Genomic DNA, 20106 nt, shown 5'->3' with positions numbered 1-20106 from the left:
AATGACATGACATGTGCGCACAGTTGGGCCTGATCTTAAAAGATAATCATAAAACCATTGGGAGGTGATCAGAACATTTAAAAGGAATAAAGATGGTTTAAGATTATTCGGAGCTCGAGTCATGTGGAACTGGGGCAAATAAAACATAAAGAAAAACCATAAAATCAAGTGAGAGTATTGCCCAACGGTGCTTTAAAAAGTACGAAAGAAAAAGGCAAATATATGCACATGGTTATTAATTCCGGCACAATCAGAAGATATTGCAAATATTTAATGGTGTTGTTGGTGCTTGGCGTGTTTTGAAGATTGGAATGACGAAGACATTTTATTCTGCTATCTAAACACTTTCTCCTTCGTTAACTCTTTGAGACTTATTTGTTTTCTTTCATACCCCTCGTTCGGAATCAGTAGAAACGACTAAAAAACGCAAGCATGGCAGGTAAACAAAAGAAGAAGAAAAAAAAAGAGAAAGAAAACACACACAAAAAAAAGCAACAAAAACGAAAAAAAATTAAAAGAAAAGAGAAAATAAAAGAAAAATGATAACAAAAAAACAAAAGAAAGTCAGAAGAAAACGAAGGAATCGGGAACTATGTTTGACCTGATTCCTCAAAGAGGATACGTAGGCGCTTCACGGCTTGGTCATAGGGTGCATAATGTGCATAGTATGCATAATGTAACATAGTATAACAAAATTTAAAAAATCCCCAAGCAAGAAACTGGGGCAGGGGTTGCGCTTGTTGTAAACAAATATGGTTCCGAGGGTTGTAATGTTGAACCCTAAATTGATTTATTTTTGAGCCTTTAATACCCTTTCTTTCTAGCCTATCCAAAACCCACATTACGGTCCAAAGAAGGACCTTCTGATCAGTCTTCAAAAGATGCCAAGTCAGACAAATGAGAGTCTTACCGGTGAACATAACATTCTGTTCCACAGCAGAAAGGACTCTAATCCCCAGCAGAAAGAGTCATATCGGCAACACTCCAAATCCCAGCTGTAAAGTGATACAACTAAGAGAGTCTTATCGGTGAAAATCTTCACGGACACCATAAGGCGATAAAAGCTGAGAGAAAACAAAAATGAGAGAGGCTTGATAGTGAAAACCCTTCGGTCACTACAAGTCGAATAAGATTGAGAAATGGGGAATCGCCAAATAAAGATCCTGAAAGACGATTGACGGCGGAGGATAGGTCACATGTGCATGTCATGACCATTAGAGTCGGTATCTACGTTTGATAGGGTTTTTTTTATTATTATTAGTTTCTCTTGTCAAAGAGTCATTTTTTTCCTTTGTCTTTTATTCTGTTCCTTTTTATCTTTCTCCTTTCATAGAAAATTTTCCCAGTAGAGTCTGTTTGGTCAGAACAAGTGAGAATTGACTTCAAAATATGCCATCAGCTTTACAATTATGCAAGATGAGATCTGGCTAGTACATCCAAGTGGTGTAATCAGCAAGGAACAAGTGTGAGGCCAGTGTCAAGAAAGATATCCCTAGAAAAAGGGAATTGACAAAAGGATTGACGAGTGTCAAGAGGGATATCCCAGCCGAAATCAAAGGTTATTGAAACCTCAAGGCCGAGGCCCGTGGACAAAGTAAGGAGAACAGTGAGCATGATTTGGGAAATTCATACTAGACTAAAAGGTCGGGGAAATGCCAGTTTCCGAGCTATGCCACAAAAGAAGAGGGATATCCCCAGCGGAAAGGGATTATCCCCAGCAAATAATATCATCCCCAATAAGTTGTGGAACGCAGAGCAAGGAAGGAGAAAGGGAAAGTCATCCCAGTAGGAGTATCACAACCAACCACCGCGTTTTAAACTAACAAAATTTGTTTGATTTGAAACATGTAAAGGAAATGGCATTGATGACAGAAATGCATGCCACAAGGGATATTATCAAACTGGGGCAGAAAATTTTCCTTTCATTTAGAAAATTTTCTGGAAGTCAGGTACCCATTTGGGGAAGAATAAATATAACACCAGTCTCAAGGGAAGTGGTCTTTGAACCAGTGTTTCCCCCAACATAATAAGTTTCAATGAAGGAAGTTGTTCCCCAGCAGACAGAACAAAGGGATGAAACTTGTGCTCAGAAAAAGCAAAAGGCCAGTATCATTCCCAACAGCCTTCCGAAGAGTGAAGCACTAGTTCTGAAGGAATTAGAATCCCCCAGCAGTGTTATCCTCGACAGCGTTATCCCCAGCTGATAACATTTTATCCCCCAACAGGTAAGTAAATAATTTCCCAACAGTGTTATCCCCAGCAGTTTCGAGGAGTCCAACACAAGTTTGGTGAAAATTGGTATCATCAGCGGTTTCTTTCGGGGAAAGGAAAAACGAGTCTTAAGGGAGGTAGTCTTCGAAGGAAGAAGCTAGCAAAAAAAGAAAAAAAAAGAAAAAAAAAGGAAGTAGTTTGCAGAGGAATGAAACATCCTACTTAAAGGAAGTAGTTTTGGAAGGAGTAAGATAACATATTTACTCAGCAGAGTTATCCTCAGCAGTGTTATCCTCAGCAGGGTTACTCAGCAGTTCGCAGTGTTATCCCCAGCGGATCATCGAGATGTAGAAGCATCCTCGATAGAGTTTCGACCAAGTTTCAAGAGGGTCAACCCAGAGTGGGTCAGGAAGAAAAGAAAAATTCATACCCAGCAAAAAATAATCCCCAGCAATTTTTTGAGGTAAGACATTTTCAAGTTTTGAGGATATTTTTGGGTTCATCCGCCCTCGAATAGAATATTTTGGGTTCATCCACCCTCGAATAGGATATTTTGGGTTCATCCACCCTCAAATAGGATTTTATTTTCAAAGTTGTTGAAGTCAGGAGCCCCCCTGAAGAACAGAAGGCGTTTTATTTTTATTTTTTAAAAAAAAGTTGTTGAAATATCGCCAACCTAAAGAAAGGAATGTCATTTTATTTTTCAAAGTTGTTGAAGTCAGGAGCCCGCCTGAAGAGAGGAAAGGCGTTTTATTTTTAAAAGTTGTTGAAATTTCGCCAGCCTAAAGAAAGGAATGGAATTTATTAATTTAAAGTTGTTATTGAAGTCAGGAGCCCGCCTGAAGAGAGGAAAGGCGTTTTATTTTTAAAAGTTGTTGAAATCTCGCCAACCTAAAGAAAGGAATGACATTTTATTTTTAAAGTTGTTGTTGAAGTCAGGAGCCTGCCTGAAGAGAGGAATGACGTTTATTTTTAAAGTTGTTGTTGAAGTCAGGAGCCCGCCTGAAGAGAGGAAAGGCGTTTTATTTTCAAAGTTGTTGTTGAAATCATGAGCCCGCCTGAAGAGAGAAATGGCGTTTTATTTTTTAAAGTTGTTGAAATTTCGCCAGCCTAAAGAAATGAATGGCATTTTTATTTTAAAGTTGTTATTGAAGTCAGGAGCCTGCCTGAAAAGAGAAAAGATGTTTTTATTTTTTAAAGTTGTTGAAGTCAGGAGCCCGCCTGAAGAGAGGAATGGCGTTTATTTTTAAAGTTGTTGTTGAAGTCAGGAGCCCGCCTGAAGAGAGGAAAGGCGTTTTTATTTTTTTAAAGTTGTTGAAGTCAGGAGCCCGCCTGAAGAGAGGAAATGCGTTTTATTTTTAAAGTTGTTTAAATCTCGCCAACCTAAAGAAAGGAATGACATTTTATTTTCAAAGTTGTTGAAGTCAGGAGCCCGCCTGAAGAGAGGAAAGGCGTTTATTTTCAAAGTTGTTGTTGAAATCAGGAGCCCGCCTGAAGAGAGGAAAGGCGTTTTTATTTTTTAAAGTTGTTGAAGTCAGGAGCCCGCCTGAAGAGAGGACAGGTGTTTTATTTTTAAAAGTTGTTGAAATCTCGCCAACCTAAAGAAAGGAATGGCATTTTATTTTTAAAGTTGTTGTTGAAGTAAGGAGCCCGCTTGAAGAGAGGAATGACGTTTATTTTTAAAGTTGTTGTTGAAGTCAGGAGCCCGCCTGAAGAGAGGAAAGGTGTTTTTATTTTTTTAAAAGTTGTTGAAGTCAGGAGCCCGCCTGAAGAGAGGAAAGGCGTTTTATTTTTAAAAGTTGTTGAAATCTTGCCAACCTAATGAAAGGAATGGCGTTTTATTTTTAAAGTTGTTGTTGAAGTCAGGAGCCCGCCTGAAGAGAGGAATGGCGTTTATTTTTAAAGTTGTTGTTGAAGTCAGGAGCCCGCCTGAAGAGAGGAAAGGTGTTTTTATTTTTTAAAGTTGTTGAAGTCAGGAGCCCGCCTGAAGAGAGGAAAGACGTTTTATTTTTAAAAGTTGTTGAAATCTCGCCAACCTAAAGAAAGGAATGACATTTTATTTTTAAAGTTGTTGTTGAAGTTAGGAGCCCGCCTGAAGAGAGGAATGACGTTTATTTTAAAAGTTGTTTGTTTGAAGTCAGGAGCCCGCCTGAAGAGAGGAAAGACTTTTATTTTTCAAAGTTGTTGTTGAAGTCAGGAGCCCGCCTGAAGAGAGGAAAGGCGTTTTATTTTTCAAAGTTGTTTGTTGAAGTCAGGCGCCCACCTGTATAACGAGAGGAATACTTTTTAGTCTTGTACTTCAGATTTTGAAATCAGTAACCCCGCCGGAAGGCAGAAGGTTACAAAAGAAATCCCCAGCAGGAAATAATAAAAATCCCAGCACCGGAAAGCAGAAGGTGGCAACAAGAGGTCCCAACACAAATTCAAGCGCATGAGTCAAAAGGAAGAAAAGACGCGTCTTGAAAGAAGCGGCTTGTGAACATTAAATCATGCCCAACATAACAGATCTGATGAAGACAGCCGTATCCCCAGAGGAACCGCCGAAAATCTTAATGAAGAAAGCCATGTCCCCAGCGGACCGAACAAAATGATGAAAACTGGTATTCAGAAAAGCAAAGGGCCAGTGTCATCCCCAAATTCGCGGAAGAAAAGCACCGGAGGAAACACAAGCCGACAAGAAAGCAAGGCAACAAGAACAAGTTGCAGTCTAGCCTAGCTTCTTGTTTTCTTTTAAGCACAGTGTAACAAGGAGATCGGTAAGCAGTGGTAATAGCACGCAACAACAGTAACCTTGCAGTCCCAGGGTAGTCCCAGCTACCAAAACTTCCCGAACTACATTAACCTAATTCCCCTTTAGCCAGGGATATGTAGGAAACCTTTGAAGCAAAGGTTCGGTTAAATCTTTTTCAAAAAAAATGCTTCACACGGAGTACTCGGATGGGCAAAAATCGCTCACTTTATCTTTGCACGAAAACCCTTCGTGTCTTCGGGCAAAGAGGGGCAGCTGTAAGCACGTGATTTTTGCCCTATGAAAGAATTAATCCCAAAAAATTCAAAATAAAATAATTTTCCTTGGTGTGCAATTTTGAGAATTGTTGTGACATTTTTGGATAATTATTTGTATTTGTCTGTGCATGTTTATTTGTTAAATTAATAAAAAATACAAAAATATGTCGCATTTTGCATGTAGGATTTAATTCTACAATTGTTAGTAATTAAGTTTGTTTTACAAAAATTGAAAATTACAAAAATAGGCATCTTTTGCATTTTTAGCATTTAATGTCCAATTGTACAATTTTATGCTTAATTATTACTTAATTGTGCGTTAATTGTTATTGAGAGTTAATTTGCGCTTTTATAACTTAATTTAGTTCTTAATAATAATTTAAGGATTTTTAGAATTTAGTTTTAGAAAAATAAAAGAAGAAAAGAGAGCAAAAATACAAAAAAATCGGAATTGGGCTCTTCTTCTAATTCAAGCTACAAGCCCAAAAAATACCCAACCTTCCCCATGACCCGGTCCATCTCCACACGGGTCGACCCGATCCGTCCCATAACCCCAATACCTAACCCCTCTTCATTTTTCATTTTTTCCCAAAACAAAACAAAAACAAAAAAAAAAAAACAAAGCCAAACCCTAAACTAAACTATCCGGCCCCCACCCTCTCTTCTTCTTCTCCAAAATCCCAAACACCCCATCCATGGCTGCCCTTGCTTCGTCTTCTTCAAACACACACGCACACGCTTCGTCGTCAACCCATAGTTGCCCAGCCCCATCGTCTCCTCCAACACCCCATCGACCACCCTCAACATGAACAACTCCTCCAAACTCCAAAACACACATTCATGGCTGCCCTCAACCCCGCGACTGCCTCTGCTCGTCAACCACGAACAAGCTCTAGCCACCACCATTTTCTCCTCCATTGAGCTCGTTTCTGTTGACGTTACTACATCTTCGTCGTCAACCCGTCGCCATGGCTAAGCTCCATGTTGCTTCATCTCCTGCTTCGTCATCACCATCGTCCCCAGCTGCCCCGTCGACGACCATAATGCCATGGTTGCTGCTTATTCTGCTGCCCGTTGCCTCCAGCTCCGCCAAACCTTCCCCGTCACCTGTTGCTTCGTCCAGCGAAACCCAGTCGTTGCTGCTACATTTTCTTCGTTTTCGTCGAGCTCGAACTCGAGCTCCCATGGCTGCCTACGCTCACCTATGCCATCTCCGAGCTCCAGCCATGGACGTGGGGTTTCGTTTCATTTGTCTCCATCCAAACGACCAGCTGCTACTGTTTCTTCTTCGCTACGTCCAAACAGACCCCATCGTTGCTGCTTCACATTTGCTTCGTCGCCTTCAGTCCCAAAACGAGACTCAACCATCTCGTTTGTTCGAGCTTTGGTCGAGGTTTGTCGAAACAATCCATACATAGTTCGAGTTTGTCGTTGGTCAGTCGTTGTTCATCGTTTCGATCCGGTTAGTTGGTTTTTTGAGTTTCACTTTTGTCCGTATTTTGTTTTGATATTCTCAAATCTAAAATCGGGAAATGTTTGTTTTGTTCGTGTTCATTGTTTTGTTAATTTTTTAGTTTGTTCATGTGAAATTGTTAGTTTAATGTTTGTTAGATTCAAATTGAAATTTAATTAATTATTTCTTCAGTTTGTTTCATGTGTTTTATGTATTTTTCAGAAATTGTTAATGTTGTTAGATTCAAGTTTAAATTCATAATTATTTCTTCTTCGGTTTTGTTTTTATTTTTCTAAAAAGAATTTAGTTGTAATAGGGAAATATGTTGGTTTAATCATTTGAATTCGTCATGTTTGTTGTTTAAAATAGATTTAATTCATGTTCATCTTTGTTTGAAGTTCGTTTTTAATCCAGTGATTTAATGTGAGTTTATGTTTTGGTTTTTGATTTGTTGATTTAGTTTGAATCATGTATTTTGTTGTTGGTATTGTTGTCTCTTTGCTCATTCATTTTTGGTCTAAGTTAACCAGGATTGGTTCCCAATATGGTTAATTTATTTCCATTAATTTGAAGTTGTATGATTCATCTGTGTTCATATGATTTGTTGTTGAATTTGTTTAGAAATTGGTCATATTGGCTATATTTTGGTTGAGATTGATTAGGTGAATTGGTTATAGCTGATGGGGTAGTTTGGTAAATTGCAGTACATTCAGGGGTAAAATGGTAATTGCAATAAGGTCGGAGGGGTAGTTTGGTAATTGAACATTTTGAATAATTCTTTATGTTAAGCATGGGGGACAAGATGTAATGGGGTGAGGTTGATAATAATTGTTTAATATAAAGGGGGACAGAATACAGGAAAAAGATTTTAAAAGAAGAAGAAGATAGAGAGAAAAAAGAGAGCTGGATATTAAAGAGAGAGAAAATTCCGAAAATACTAAGACTCAGAAAATAAAAAGAAAAACATTCTGGAAATTCAAAAGAAGAATAGTATACACCTGATATACAATCCAAATATTCTGATATACGGTTTCATAAATTAAGGGTTAAACACTAACTAGTCTTTCAAAATCTGAAAAGATTCCCTTTGCTTCTGTCCGTTGATTGTTGTTGGTGTTTCTGGATTTTTTTGAGTTTAAAATCTGTCACTAGTTTCTTGTTGCTGGTTGTTACTGGTTGCTGGGGTTGCTGTTGTTGAATTGCTACTGAATTTCCGCTGATCTCCCTTTTCTTTTGCTTCCAATATCAGGTACACAACTGACACGCTGGTTACTGTAAACTGAAATATGAAGCATGAATACGAAAATGAAGAGTTGAAGTTCTAAATTTATTTTAATTAAATTCTGAATTTTATTTGTATATATATATTATTTAGCATACAAAAATCAGAACCATGTAGCTATTTAATATATATATAGTGGAACATCTGACGATAGCTTTACGGATGAACTATCTATATATTGCCTAAAAATAAATAAATGGTGTAGTAACTCCGTCTAGTTAAAAAATCAAACGAATAGACCATTTCGGAACTTGGTAGGAATATTGTTTAGTTAAATAACATTGGTTAATTTCAGCATGTAAATGGTTTAGGATTAAAATTAGATTGCTAATTTTTTTTTTAATTTGACAAACTGAGAACATGCCTAGTATAATGTAATTAGGTAGTAACATGTGAATAAGATGGCCCAGGTCTAGTTTTATGCCATATACGTTGGGCCTGGGCCCGCATTGGCAACGGACTGCCCTGCTTGTATCATTTTCAGAATTTATGAATCATATTCGAAACTTAACTATAACAACTCAAGCATGTAAATAAATTAAGACATTTTCTCTTTCATTTTGTAGAGACAATTTTAATAGAAAAAATGTAGGCACTTTAGGATTATCCTTTTAAAATAAATGAGATGAGCCTCACCCAATAAAACGCGCAAATTGCGGGGCCCTCGATAAATGTTTAATTAAAATTACTTAGACTTCGGGATGAGCCGTTTAGCAAAATTCCACGGCCTTACCCAGAAATAATAATACGCTATTTGCTTTAGGCGCACGATTTAATTAATCTTACATTCTTAAACTCGGGTGCGCATTTCATGCGACCCAAATCCAAATCCCAAAATATTGAATAAAAAATGTGTTCCGGATTACGGGTGCATTTCATGTGACGCAATCCAAAGACATGTTCTTTTTAAACAATGTTCACATTTTTTTTTCTAAAATATAATAATAAAAGTGGTGAAGAGTTAAAACTTGCACAAGAGCGCATAATTGTATAAAATCAGATAAACAAGCTGAATATGACAGTTGAGCGACCGTGCTAGAACCACGGAATTCGGGAATGCCTAACACCTTCTCCCGGGTTAACAGAATTCCTTATCCGAATTTGTGGTTCGCAGACTGTAATATAGAGTCATTCTTTTCCTCGATTCGAGATTAAATTGGTGACTTGGGACACCCTAAATCTCCCAAGTGGCGACTCTGAAATAAATAAACAAATCCCGTTTCGATTGTCCTTTAATTGTAAAAAACACCTTCAACCCCTCGCGGGGGCGGAAAAAGGTGGTGTGACACAGAGTGGATGGGAAAATTGGCCGAGTTGGAGAGAAAGGTTTTCGGGTTGGAGAGCATCGAGAGTGACTGGTCCTCGGCTATGGCAAGGGCGGCGGCCCTGGAGAAAACTATTCGCGTCCTCCAATCAGAGCAGGAATCAGAAAGGGCGAGGCTTGATGAACGCATTGGTGAGATCGATCGAGAAGCGTCAATCTCGGGGGATCGAGTCGCTGCTCTGGAGGCCGAAAAGGAGCAATTGTTGGCTCAAATCGAGTCTTCCTCTACCGCCGTCCCCTGCCACTTGCACGAGCTTTGGGTTCATGCTGAAGCCCAGCAGAATATATACAAGAGTTTGTGAGAGGTGAGCAATGTTACCGAGGTCGCATATGAAGGAGCGCGGACGAAGGCACGAAAGGCTCGTGTCAATTGTGGATATGACTTAGCAATGCCGGAAGCTGGTGAGGGCGCGGATGCCGAGGGAGAATTTCTTGGAGATGGTGGTGAAGAGGGTGGCGATGATGTCGCCGAGTGAAAAAATATATGTCTTTGTCTGTTTTCTCTCTTCTTTCTTTTAGACTATTGATTCAAGCCGTATGAAACCTGCAATTGTTTGCGCAGTGACTTTGTATAAAGAAGAATTTTTCGTTGTTATTCGCCTTGTACTTTTTCTTTGTTTTTGCTTTTCATGACTTTGGTGCGAGGTAGATTCCCGTATGGAGAGTCCTGGTCCTTCTTTCCCTTTATATTTTTTGACGGACTTGGCCTTAGGAACGTTTCAAATTTTCTCTTTGGCGATGGCTTGTAGCCTCGAGGGTATGATTTAGAACTTTGTCGAAATATCAACCCGTCGTTGTCTGATCGAGGTCGGACTCTTCTTTTTGGCGAAGACCCTTGGTCTTAATGGTGTTATTTCGAACTTGTCGAAATATTAACTCATCGTCGTTCGATCAAGGTCGAACTCTTCTTTTTGGAGAAGGCCCTTGGCCTTAAAGGGTGTTATTTCGAACTTGTTGAAATATTAACTCGTCATCGTTCGATCAAGGTTGAACTCTTCTTTTTGGCGAAGGCCCTTGGCCTTAAAGGGTGTTATTTCGAACTTATCGAAATATTAACCCGTCGTCGTTCGATCGAGGTCGAACTCTTCTCTTTGGCGAAGGCCCTTGGCCTTAAAGGGTGTTATTTCGAACTTGTCGAAATTTTAACCCGTCGTTGTTCGATCGAGGTCGAACTCTTCTCTTTGGCGAAGATCCTTGGCTTTTAGGGTATTATTTCGAACTTGTCAAAATTTTAACCCGTCGTCGTTCGATCGAGGTCGAAATTTTCTCTTTGGCGAAGGCCCTTGGCCTTAAAGGGTGTTATTTCGAACTTGTCAAAATTTTAATTCATCGTCATTCGATCGAGGTCGAACTCTTCTCTTTGGCGAAGGCTCTTGGCCTTAAAGGGTGTTATTTCGAACTTGTCGAAATTTTAACTCGTCGTTGTTCGATCGAGGTCGCACTCTTCTTTTTAGCGAAGGCCCTTGGCCTTAAAGAGTGTTATTTCGGACTTGTCAAAATTTTAACCCGTCATCGTTCAATCGAGGTCGAACTCTTCTCTTTGGCGAAGGCCCTTGGCCTTAAAGGGTGTTATTTCGAACTTGTCAAAATTTTAACCCGTCGTTGTTCGATCGAGGTCGAACTCTTCTCTTTGGCGAAGGCCCTTGGCCTTTAGGGTATTATTTCAAACTTGTCAAAATTTTAACCCGTCGCGTTCGATCGAGGTCGAACTCTTCTCTTTAGTGAAGGCCCTTGGCCTTAAAGGGTGTTATTCGAACTTGTCGAAATTTTAACCCGTCATCGTTCGATCGAGGTCGAACTCTTCTCTTTGGCGAAGGCCCTTGGCCTTAAAGGGTGTTATTTCGAACTTGTCGAAATACTGATCCGTCGTCAGTCCCAGTGTTTGGAGAATCAGGTATCCTCTAGGGGAGTCCCAGTTCTCTTGATATTGTTTGCATCAGAGAGTGTAATGTCGGAGAATACGAAACGTTATTGTTTCGCTTATGTTCGTTTTGTGCACACATTGGAGTTTCCTTGTCTGATTCCGGCTTTCCGGTCTGGAGATGTCATCGACGGGCGATATTTCTGTCATCTTGTAGTAGTTTCCCATTCTCTGATTAAGATGTTTCTTTGCTCGCTCGCCCGCATGGCACTCGTGTTCTTGCTTGAGCAAAGAGCAGAAGGTGAGTCAAAATGATACTTTCCTTACCCCTATCCGATGAGTTGGTGAATGAGAGTAGGTTTGTAACGTTGTTCGTTTTGTCTGGCATTTCGACGATTGATGGGGCGATGATTTCTAAGTTCGGTGATTGTATTCAGCACTCTTTCCCCTTCTATGCTGCGCCTTTGCCCTGCGTGGGTTGGGCTTTGCCTTAGCGCTCTTTTTGGTGGGTAATCGTGTTTCTTGTCTTTGATTTGGAAGAGACTAGGAAATTTCACTAAGAAATCCCCACAGACGGTGCCAAATTGTTTGACTCAAAAGATATTGGAACCTTTTTGAATAAATCAAATAAAGAAAATGAAGGGGTAAATCTTAGTCAACCATAATAAACTCCAGATCAATAAACTAATTGGAAAAATAATACATAAGATAAGATAGAGGTAACCAATCTTATTGAAACTTTCTATTGTGGCTCCCATCAATCAATGGAGGAAACCATTTTATATATTTTCTTGGAGAATGCTTCGCTCTTCTTTTCATTATGAAGATTACAGAAGAGACAAAGAAGTGAACCCCCTCCCTCTTACCGAAGGTTTTCCCCCACTATATATAGTCATGGGACATTTGGTATGTACTTGGTCTGACGCTCTTTCACACTATGTCTGCCTTGGTCTGACGCTCTTTCACACTATGTCTGCCTTAATCGTCCCCTGAACGTTGTTTCTTCTTACTCGACGGGTATCGTGAGTGCGGGATATGGAATAGACCATGTCGTCTTTCGTTGCCTTGCCGCTTGGACGAGATGTTGGTCAGCTTGACCGCAGCGGTCAGATTTTGACCAAATACAGATTTCAAATCAATAGAGGTAGAGTACCACAATACGTCCGTAGTATAACCACTAACCAGTACGAATATATATGTGCGTGTGTGTTTGTAAAAGCAGAATTTGAGTTATTTGAATTGTGACATCTTAACTATTGAGTTATTCCATAATACACAAAATTTGCATTATTAAAATTCTTCGTCAGACATAGCATTTGAAGAAGGAATTATCTTAATATTATTATTGTAATTTAGTCAAAGAAGAATAGTTTTGAATTTTAAAACAAACTCGAGCTTTCAAAATTGATATAAAAGAAAAACTATTTTTTGCCCAAGTTATTCATTACTCCACTTTACGCATGCTGACTTATACAGACGACGTTATTTTGCACGTAGATATCAACATTTTTGGTTCGTGTCCGTTTTCAAAATATTCCAAAAATTGCTAAAATCCATCTATTACTGGGGTTATAAAATTGTATCAAGTTATGAGCTTCAGATGATCTCATAGAATTTCAAATCGATCTTACCAAAAGGGCACGCATTTCATTGCTTAAACTACTAGCTAACACGTCTTGACCAATCAATATACACACGACATGCTCCGGCGGTTGCAGCCAAAAAACAAGGCCAGAATTCTAGCACATGTTCTTAGACATAATATAATGATCTAAGGATCAGCATCTTTAAACCTGAAATTCTTTACTCATTGGCGGAGCAGTAAAATAAAACCTCTCCATTTTCAGAAAGACACAAGAGCTCGGACTCCTGATCTTAATACATTTTCAGATGAACTTCTTGATGCCTGAACATAGCGTCTTGAAAGATACACATGGTAACAGTTTGTACTGACTCAGTCATACTCCAATTCATCGGGAGTTACTGGCCGCTTAAGGGGGATGATAGACTTCCTTTCTACGTCTCGCGATAAAGCCTTCCTCATATCTGGAACAGCAAAGAAGAAACAAGGGTCATACCAATCACATCATACAGCAGAATGGAAGCTGCTATGTCATAGTTAAATGCAGCAACTCACCCAAACCATCTTCCTCCCCTGAGTAATAACGTAAAACTCGCCTATATATTACATAATCGAGCTGGAAAAAGAAGAAACAGTTGAAAGGATTAGTGACAAGAATACATACTCATCCTGATACAATTCCTAACAAGGTTACTGAGGAAAGGTTACTACCTTCTCATACATCTTTATGGCTGGCGTATTTGATGCTCTCACAAACAGGTCCACAAAGTAAGCCTTATCACTGCACAACAATGCTCACCTTAGTCCGAAGCTTGGACAGAAATTCACACAACTAAAAGGTTTAATTCAACTAGTAGCCACAAAACATCGGCAAGGTTTACACAAACTTTATTGTTCTCACCTGAATACTAACTTTATGCCATCACACAAAGGGAGTGACGAATTCATTATAATTAAGTTGAATAAAAATCAACATTAAACACTACTAGGAGGACCCGAAACGAGGCAAGTTACAAATCTCGAGGTTCACATCATCATGCAAAGACTGGAGAACCTAAGTAGCCAATATGTATTAGAGAAAGAAAGCAAAGCTGAACTCCACAAGGTCAAAAGTTATGCTAAATTGAAATTGATCTGATTGTATTCACTTCGCACAACTTTTGTGCGATCACATGAACTAACAACCTAATTATGCCTAGAATAACAAGACGGGGAAATAGGATGCCAGTTCCAGTATTCAACAAACTGCAATACAGAGGAGGTCCCACACCATCTAGCTTCGAATAAGAGCCTGTTTGGATTGGCTGGATTTAAGTAGCTTTTAAGCTTCAAGTGCTTAAAAGCACTTTTAAGTGCTGGAGCTTAATTTATCAATAAGTATACGTGTTTGGATAAAGTGCTGAAACTGAAAATAAGCAATTGATGTGTTTGGTAAAAAAGTGCTTTATCTGTTAAAAATGATTGAAATGCCCTCAAAACTGTTAAACTAAAAATAAGCTTATTATTGTATTATTTTTAGTTTTGGATTAGTTCCAAGGCTCCAAATTAATATGAGTCTCTATTCTCTTAAGTTATAAATTGATTAGATAAACTTATTTTTAACAGATACAAAGGATTTATTTAAATAACATAATTTGACTAAAGCTTGTATGTAAATGCAGTTTCCCCGAAAACAGCCAATAAATTGAAAAATACAATGAGAGATAAGTGTCATATGAGTTTGTATTTTACCACAGGAAGAAAATTTTGAATTTATATTTCAAATCTAGCAGGTGGAAAAAATTTAGCAGGCGAAATACATCAAAGAAAGAAACTACAGTAATAATATATCTCTATGACTCTATCTTCAACTTGAGCAATTTATATTTTTACTAAATCATCACAAGCAAAAGCTGAATTTCCATTGGATCCTCTAGCGTAAGCCTAAGAAAGAGCACAAAGTTATTGTCTTTCTTTATAGCCCATGAGCAATGTATCGCTGCCACTCTATGGCAGAGAAGATAGAACGAGAATGGATCTAGGTAGAAAGAAAATGGAGTTTGGGTTTTTAATAAGGGAAGGGTCTTTTGAGAATTATAAAAACATGTAAGGGACAATACAGTAAATGATTTGGTCAAACCCAAGTAGCTTTTAATCTGATGAGCAATAAGTTAGATATCTCCAACTTATAGCTTTTGGCCTTTTTAAGCACTTTTAACTTATTTTAAGCACTTTTCGCCATTGCCAAACCCGGAAAAAAAGCTAAAAGGAGCTTAAAAGTCAATCCAACACCCTCTAAATGCATCCAGAAGGTTAAAATTGCAATTGTATTCCCAAAACAAAACAAAAAAGATGGCAAAGGACACGCATAGATTGCATTTAAGGCCCAAAACCTTGCATTACTTGTACAAGTGTACACTGTTACTATGTATTCATTCAATCAATTAAACATGTATAAGAGTAACATTCACACTGTAGAACTTATTCTGAAGCTATAATGATATATAAGGAGGTAAACCTGTAAGGTAGAAAAGACTGTCATGGTCTTTAGAAAATCTAGTGAGATAAACAACAAGACAAGAGGATGAACCATAAACAGACTATGCATACCAGGTTAAAATTAATACAACTCCATGGTAATCTGGAAGTCTAAACATAAAAGAAAACTGTGAATCGGTACAATGATAAAGTTGGAAAGATGAATTCAGAAAATGCAACTGGGATTCATGAAAGGACTAAAATTTTACTATGTTTGGACACTCTCCCTAAAATCTAAACCTGAGTGGCATTCTGAATTTCCTTTTCTTTCCGGGATTCCAGTTATCACAGGCATTAATCTCTCAGTAATAGGATCTAGCAATGAAATTTTTTCAACAGTATAGTTGCTTACATCTTATCACTGACATCTTCCAACAGGTTCATCAATTTCTTGGCTAATTGCTGCCTCCGATATTCGGGAGCCACAGTTACTGCAGTGACATGGCCATGCCAAGATTCACCTTGCCCTTCAACTTTTCCCATAACTGCACATATAATCTAGACATTAGTTACCTTATTAAAAAAAGACATTAGCTAATCACTATCCAAAAAAAAAAACAGACATTCGTAAAAGAAACAAATGTTCCTTGTGCGTTATTTTAGGAAACACAGATGACAAAATCTTGTTCTAGTCTACAAGAACCAGAATGTACCAGACAGTAGCCAAACTAAGACCAAACTACATAATCGGCACTCTAGCTGCTCTGTCACAAATGTTTCAGTCTACAACATTTTAAAGACATCAGTAACAACTTGTAAATGAATCCCCTTTTTTTGAATGGTACCTATTGTAAATGAATCCTTTTCACCAAATGAAGTCCAAGAGAATGGTTACTTGCATCTATATTAACCCTAGGACCTTTTACTTGAAATTTTGTGAGGAAAAGCAAAATAATTTTGTGTCTATGGGGCTACAATTATAAAATCCACCTAAAGCTGCACAAATAATGTACTTTCTGATCCGAGCAGCCAATGCTCAGATCAGTACTCCTTACTACTAATTTCAGAATGATATAGCATTAACGAAGAGGAAGCTTGCTAATCTAACCCTTGTTACTTTCTGAATGTCACCATCTTGGAAAATCCTAAGATGACATATAATAATCAGTCAAGTACAAGGCATCTAACAACTTAAGGACTAGAGAATATGGTAGACACCATCATCTACTCTGATCTAAATGACAAGCATTCATAATTACACGCAATAAAATTCAAATATTGAGAAGAAAAGTTATGCAAATTTAAATGCACCAGAATCTTATAGAACCATCTAAAAGATGAGTTAAGTAAGCACTTAAGTCATTATTGAAGTAGAACGATTCTCAATAAATAAATAAGGATTGAATTTCATTGTTTAATCATGAACTATTTTGATCTTTCCTTGATAACGGCAATGTTTAGGTTAGCTTGCACACGCCTCAATTATTGCAGAGGGTACCTATTACTTCCCACCAACATAGATACCGGGTAATTTTGCTCATCAAGGCCTAGAATAAGGATATCTCAATGCACAAAGCATCTCGCACCATGCAGGATAGGGGGAAGGGACGCACCCCAAGATTGTGTGTTGTAGGATGCCTAACCTAATGCAAGGATAAGGTTGATTCCATATCTTGAACTCGTGACCTATAGGTCACACGAAGACAACTTTACCGTTGCTCCAAGGATCCCTTTCCCACCAGGGCCTAGACAAATCAATAGAAATTACTTACGTCTCTTGCCGCTATTAGGATTTGAACTTTGGTCTCTCATGGCTTTCACCTATGTCATTAACCACTAAACCACACCTTCGGGCTTCTCAAATCATGAACTATAAATGAGAGCTCTGGGTATAAAGGGCAGCCCGGTGCACTAAGCTCCGGCGATGCGCGGGGTACAGGGAAGGGCCGGACCACAAGGATCTATTGTACGCAGTCTTACCCTACATTTCTGCAAAAGTCTATTTCTACGGCTCAAACCCGTCAACTCCTGGTCACATGACAACAACTTTACCAGTTACGCCACAGCTCCCCTTAAGCTTTGGATATATTACTTTTAATTCTTGCAACTCGTCTTGATCTTCAAACATTTTCTATATTCCTAAAAGAATCTACTCTCCTACTAACGTCGCTCCTAACTACCACAAGAATTATTTCAACGCTTCCAGCGCGCAATTGATAGTATCTAATTTTGCCAATCTGTGTAAATTTAATAAGCATCATTCGCCAACTTAAAATCATCCTAAAAAAGCTATGAATTTCAAAATCTACAGTAGAAGGACTCACTGTATCCCATGATTTTGCCACCAGGAGCTTCTGCGACGTGGAAATAGTCCGGCCATCTTGCCATGTATGTCATGTAAAATGACATGTTGAACTACATCACAAGTTAAAAACTTGTTTCAAATTCTAACAAAAGCACTAAAAACATGTTAAAACTCTTCAAATTTTACAAGGTACTAATAATCATGTTAAAGCTCGTTTCAAAATCTGAAAAAGGAACCAAAAGCATGTTAAAGTTCGTTCAAATTTGACGAGGTACTATAAATCATGTTAAACCTCGTTTTAGTAAAATTCTAAAAGGCACGAAAATTCATGTAAAAACTAGTTTCAAAATCCAAAAGTCCACAAAAAAAACCTTAAAACTCGTTTCAAATCCTGAAAACACTAAAAAAAAATCATGCAATTTTCGCTCGGAATAACGACACGAAAGTTAGCAAAAAAAATAAAAAAATAAACAGGAGAAAAGAGAGCTAAATGATTTACAGTTTCAGTAAGATGATCTAGATTGACTGAGGCGAAGCGGAGAAGGTCATTGCAGCTAAATCTACGAATCGTCGTCATCCTTTCTCTCTCTTCTTTCCTTTTCTCTCTCTCTCTCTCTCCTCAACTCTCTGGTATGTACGAGCGATAATGGATGTCGAGGCCGTTTGCGTTTTGGACGTGAACATCACGGCCCAAAGACCTTACACCCGACCCGAAAAGGAAAAGCTCACGCCGATTACTGATTAATTAAGGATATATACTCCAAAGTTATGTATACAGCCAATGTAATTATTTTCTTAGTAATTATAATTTAACCTATAATAATTGCCATATTTACTAGTTTACGGACTAATACTTATCGTAAAATTTAATTATTATTCCCCAGAGAGAGTATTATTTTATAAGTGATATGATGGTACCAAAAAAATTATACCTCATTGCATTTTTAATCGTAAGAAGTCAATTTAAAACCAGTTAAAAATTAAGACTGCTTTGTTTTGGTCATTGCTCGCAAGATAATACTCCAGCCTTACTAATTCTGAATTGATGAATGTATACGTATAATATCTATATCTATATTTATATCTATATATCTATGTATACAGTGAAAGTCGGGGCTATTCAATTTCGTTCTTTAATGGAAAAGGTGATACCACGTTGAGAGGTCAGGACATCGAGCTCGGGGTCGAGGCTTCTTTCCAATATCAAGGTCGAGGTCGATAACTTTAGTTCGAGATTGGAAGAAGGCCCACTTCGAGATAATACCGTTATGATTCGGTAGTAGGAAGAGCGAGCTTCTCGCACCGGCCCGAAGATCACGACGTAAATTCTGGGATTGATTAGTCCTTGACGGTTAGACAGTTGTACAATAAGATTTCATACTATAATTAGAAGTATACCTTATTTGAGATTCCCCTATTATATAAAGGGGAGTCCATCTATTTGTAATACACGAGACATTGACAAGAGAATATACATTCATCACTTTCTTTCTTACTATTCATCAGAGTTGCCTTATAATTTACTGTTCTTACTAACCCACCTTGAGATTGTCATAGCTTGAGGTCGAGACTTGGCTCGCACACTGGTTTGACTTACCTTATTCTTCAATTTATATATTTAATTCCTTGTTTATCAATTGGTATTGGACTAAATCACATATCTTTAAAACCACAATATAAATTTAATTATTACTCGAATTTTAGGGTAAACAGTTTGGCGCCCACCGTGTGATTAAGGATAATAGTGATTGTTTCAGTACTGATACTTATAACACACGTTGTTTTCACACTTGTTCTTGTCAAGAATTTTTGTTCTCAGGTTAAAACATGTCAAACTCACAAAACACACCCGTACATGGCGATGATAGTCTTGGATTTCATGGGGAAAACGATAATGTAATTGCTCCAGGAGTCGGGGTTCCACCGATTAACCTAGGGGAAGTGCCGATTGCTGATCCAGTCGATGTCAGTTTGCACACTGCTTTGAACACGGACTTAGGCGCGGACCCCGGAGGGAACGTGCGCAGGGAAGGCCGATCTGGTGGCCAATGAACCCAGGGTGTAGGATACTGGGGAGTTAATCTCCAGTTAATATTCGAGATGTTACAGGCTCAACAGGCTGCTATTGCTGAACTTCAGAGTCAACATAGAACTCTAAGTGTGGTTGAGCCGGAAATCACTCGTCGTATCGAGCCAGTGCCAGAAAGGACGAATGGTAATGGATCAGGGACTGATCCTACAATTATAAAAATGCTCGAGGAGCTCACCAAAAGAATCGAGCCGGGAGAAAAGAAAATCGAAGATAATGACAAAAAAGTGGAAACATACAAGTCTCAAGTTGATAAGATACCGGGGGCACCCCGATCTTAAAAGATTTGGATTCAAAAAAGTTCGTGCAGAAGCCTTTTCCTCAGAGTGCGACTCTGAAGCCCATTCCTAATAAGTTTCGTATGCCGAATATAGCAAAATACAATGGGACCATCGATCCTAATGAACACATCACTTCGTACACATGCGGGATAAAGAGAAATGGCTTAGAAGACGATGAGCTCGAGTCCGTTTTGCCGAAAACGTTTGGGGAAACTCTATCGAAGGGAGCAATGATTTGGTATCACAACTTGACTC

At 38.4% G+C, this 20106-nt stretch overlaps 1 protein-coding gene across 1 annotated transcript; it reads right to left on the bottom strand.

Annotated features, from left to right (window-relative positions):
* Positions 1-12764: 12764 nt before the first annotated feature.
* LOC104229360 (N-terminal acetyltransferase B complex catalytic subunit NAA20) lies at positions 12765-18154 on the bottom strand. Its single transcript, XM_009781993.2, has 6 exons — positions 17981-18154; positions 17501-17591; positions 15589-15721; positions 13431-13500; positions 13275-13335; positions 12765-13183 (listed from the first exon to the last, which is right to left on the bottom strand). Exons 1-6 carry the CDS (start codon positions 18056-18058, stop codon positions 13092-13094), a joined length of 525 nt encoding a protein of 174 aa, XP_009780295.1. The 5' UTR covers positions 18059-18154; the 3' UTR covers positions 12765-13091.
* Positions 18155-20106: the final 1952 nt, after the last annotated feature.

Source organism: Nicotiana sylvestris, chromosome 6 (genome assembly GCF_000393655.2).
Source record: "Nicotiana sylvestris chromosome 6, ASM39365v2, whole genome shotgun sequence".
In the NCBI taxonomy this organism is placed as follows: Eukaryota; Viridiplantae; Streptophyta; class Magnoliopsida; order Solanales; family Solanaceae; genus Nicotiana; species Nicotiana sylvestris.
The sequence above is the reverse complement of the archived record's forward strand: the minus strand, read 5'-3'. Positions and strand labels throughout refer to the sequence as shown.

Bases quoted from the DNA above. Each gene is read 5' to 3' on its own strand.
- LOC104229360 (XM_009781993.2), bottom strand. From the start codon at position 18,058: ATGACGACGATTCGTAGATTTAGCTGCAATGACCTTCTCCGCTTCGCC. The intron at 15,722-17,500 runs GTGAGTCCTTCT...TTATATGTGCAG, and splicing joins TGGCAAAATCATGGGATACA to TTATGGGAAAAGTTGAAGGG. The intron at 13,184-13,274 runs GTGAGTTGCTGC...TTGCTGTTCCAG, and splicing joins AGGGGAGGAAGATGGTTTGG to ATATGAGGAAGGCTTTATCG.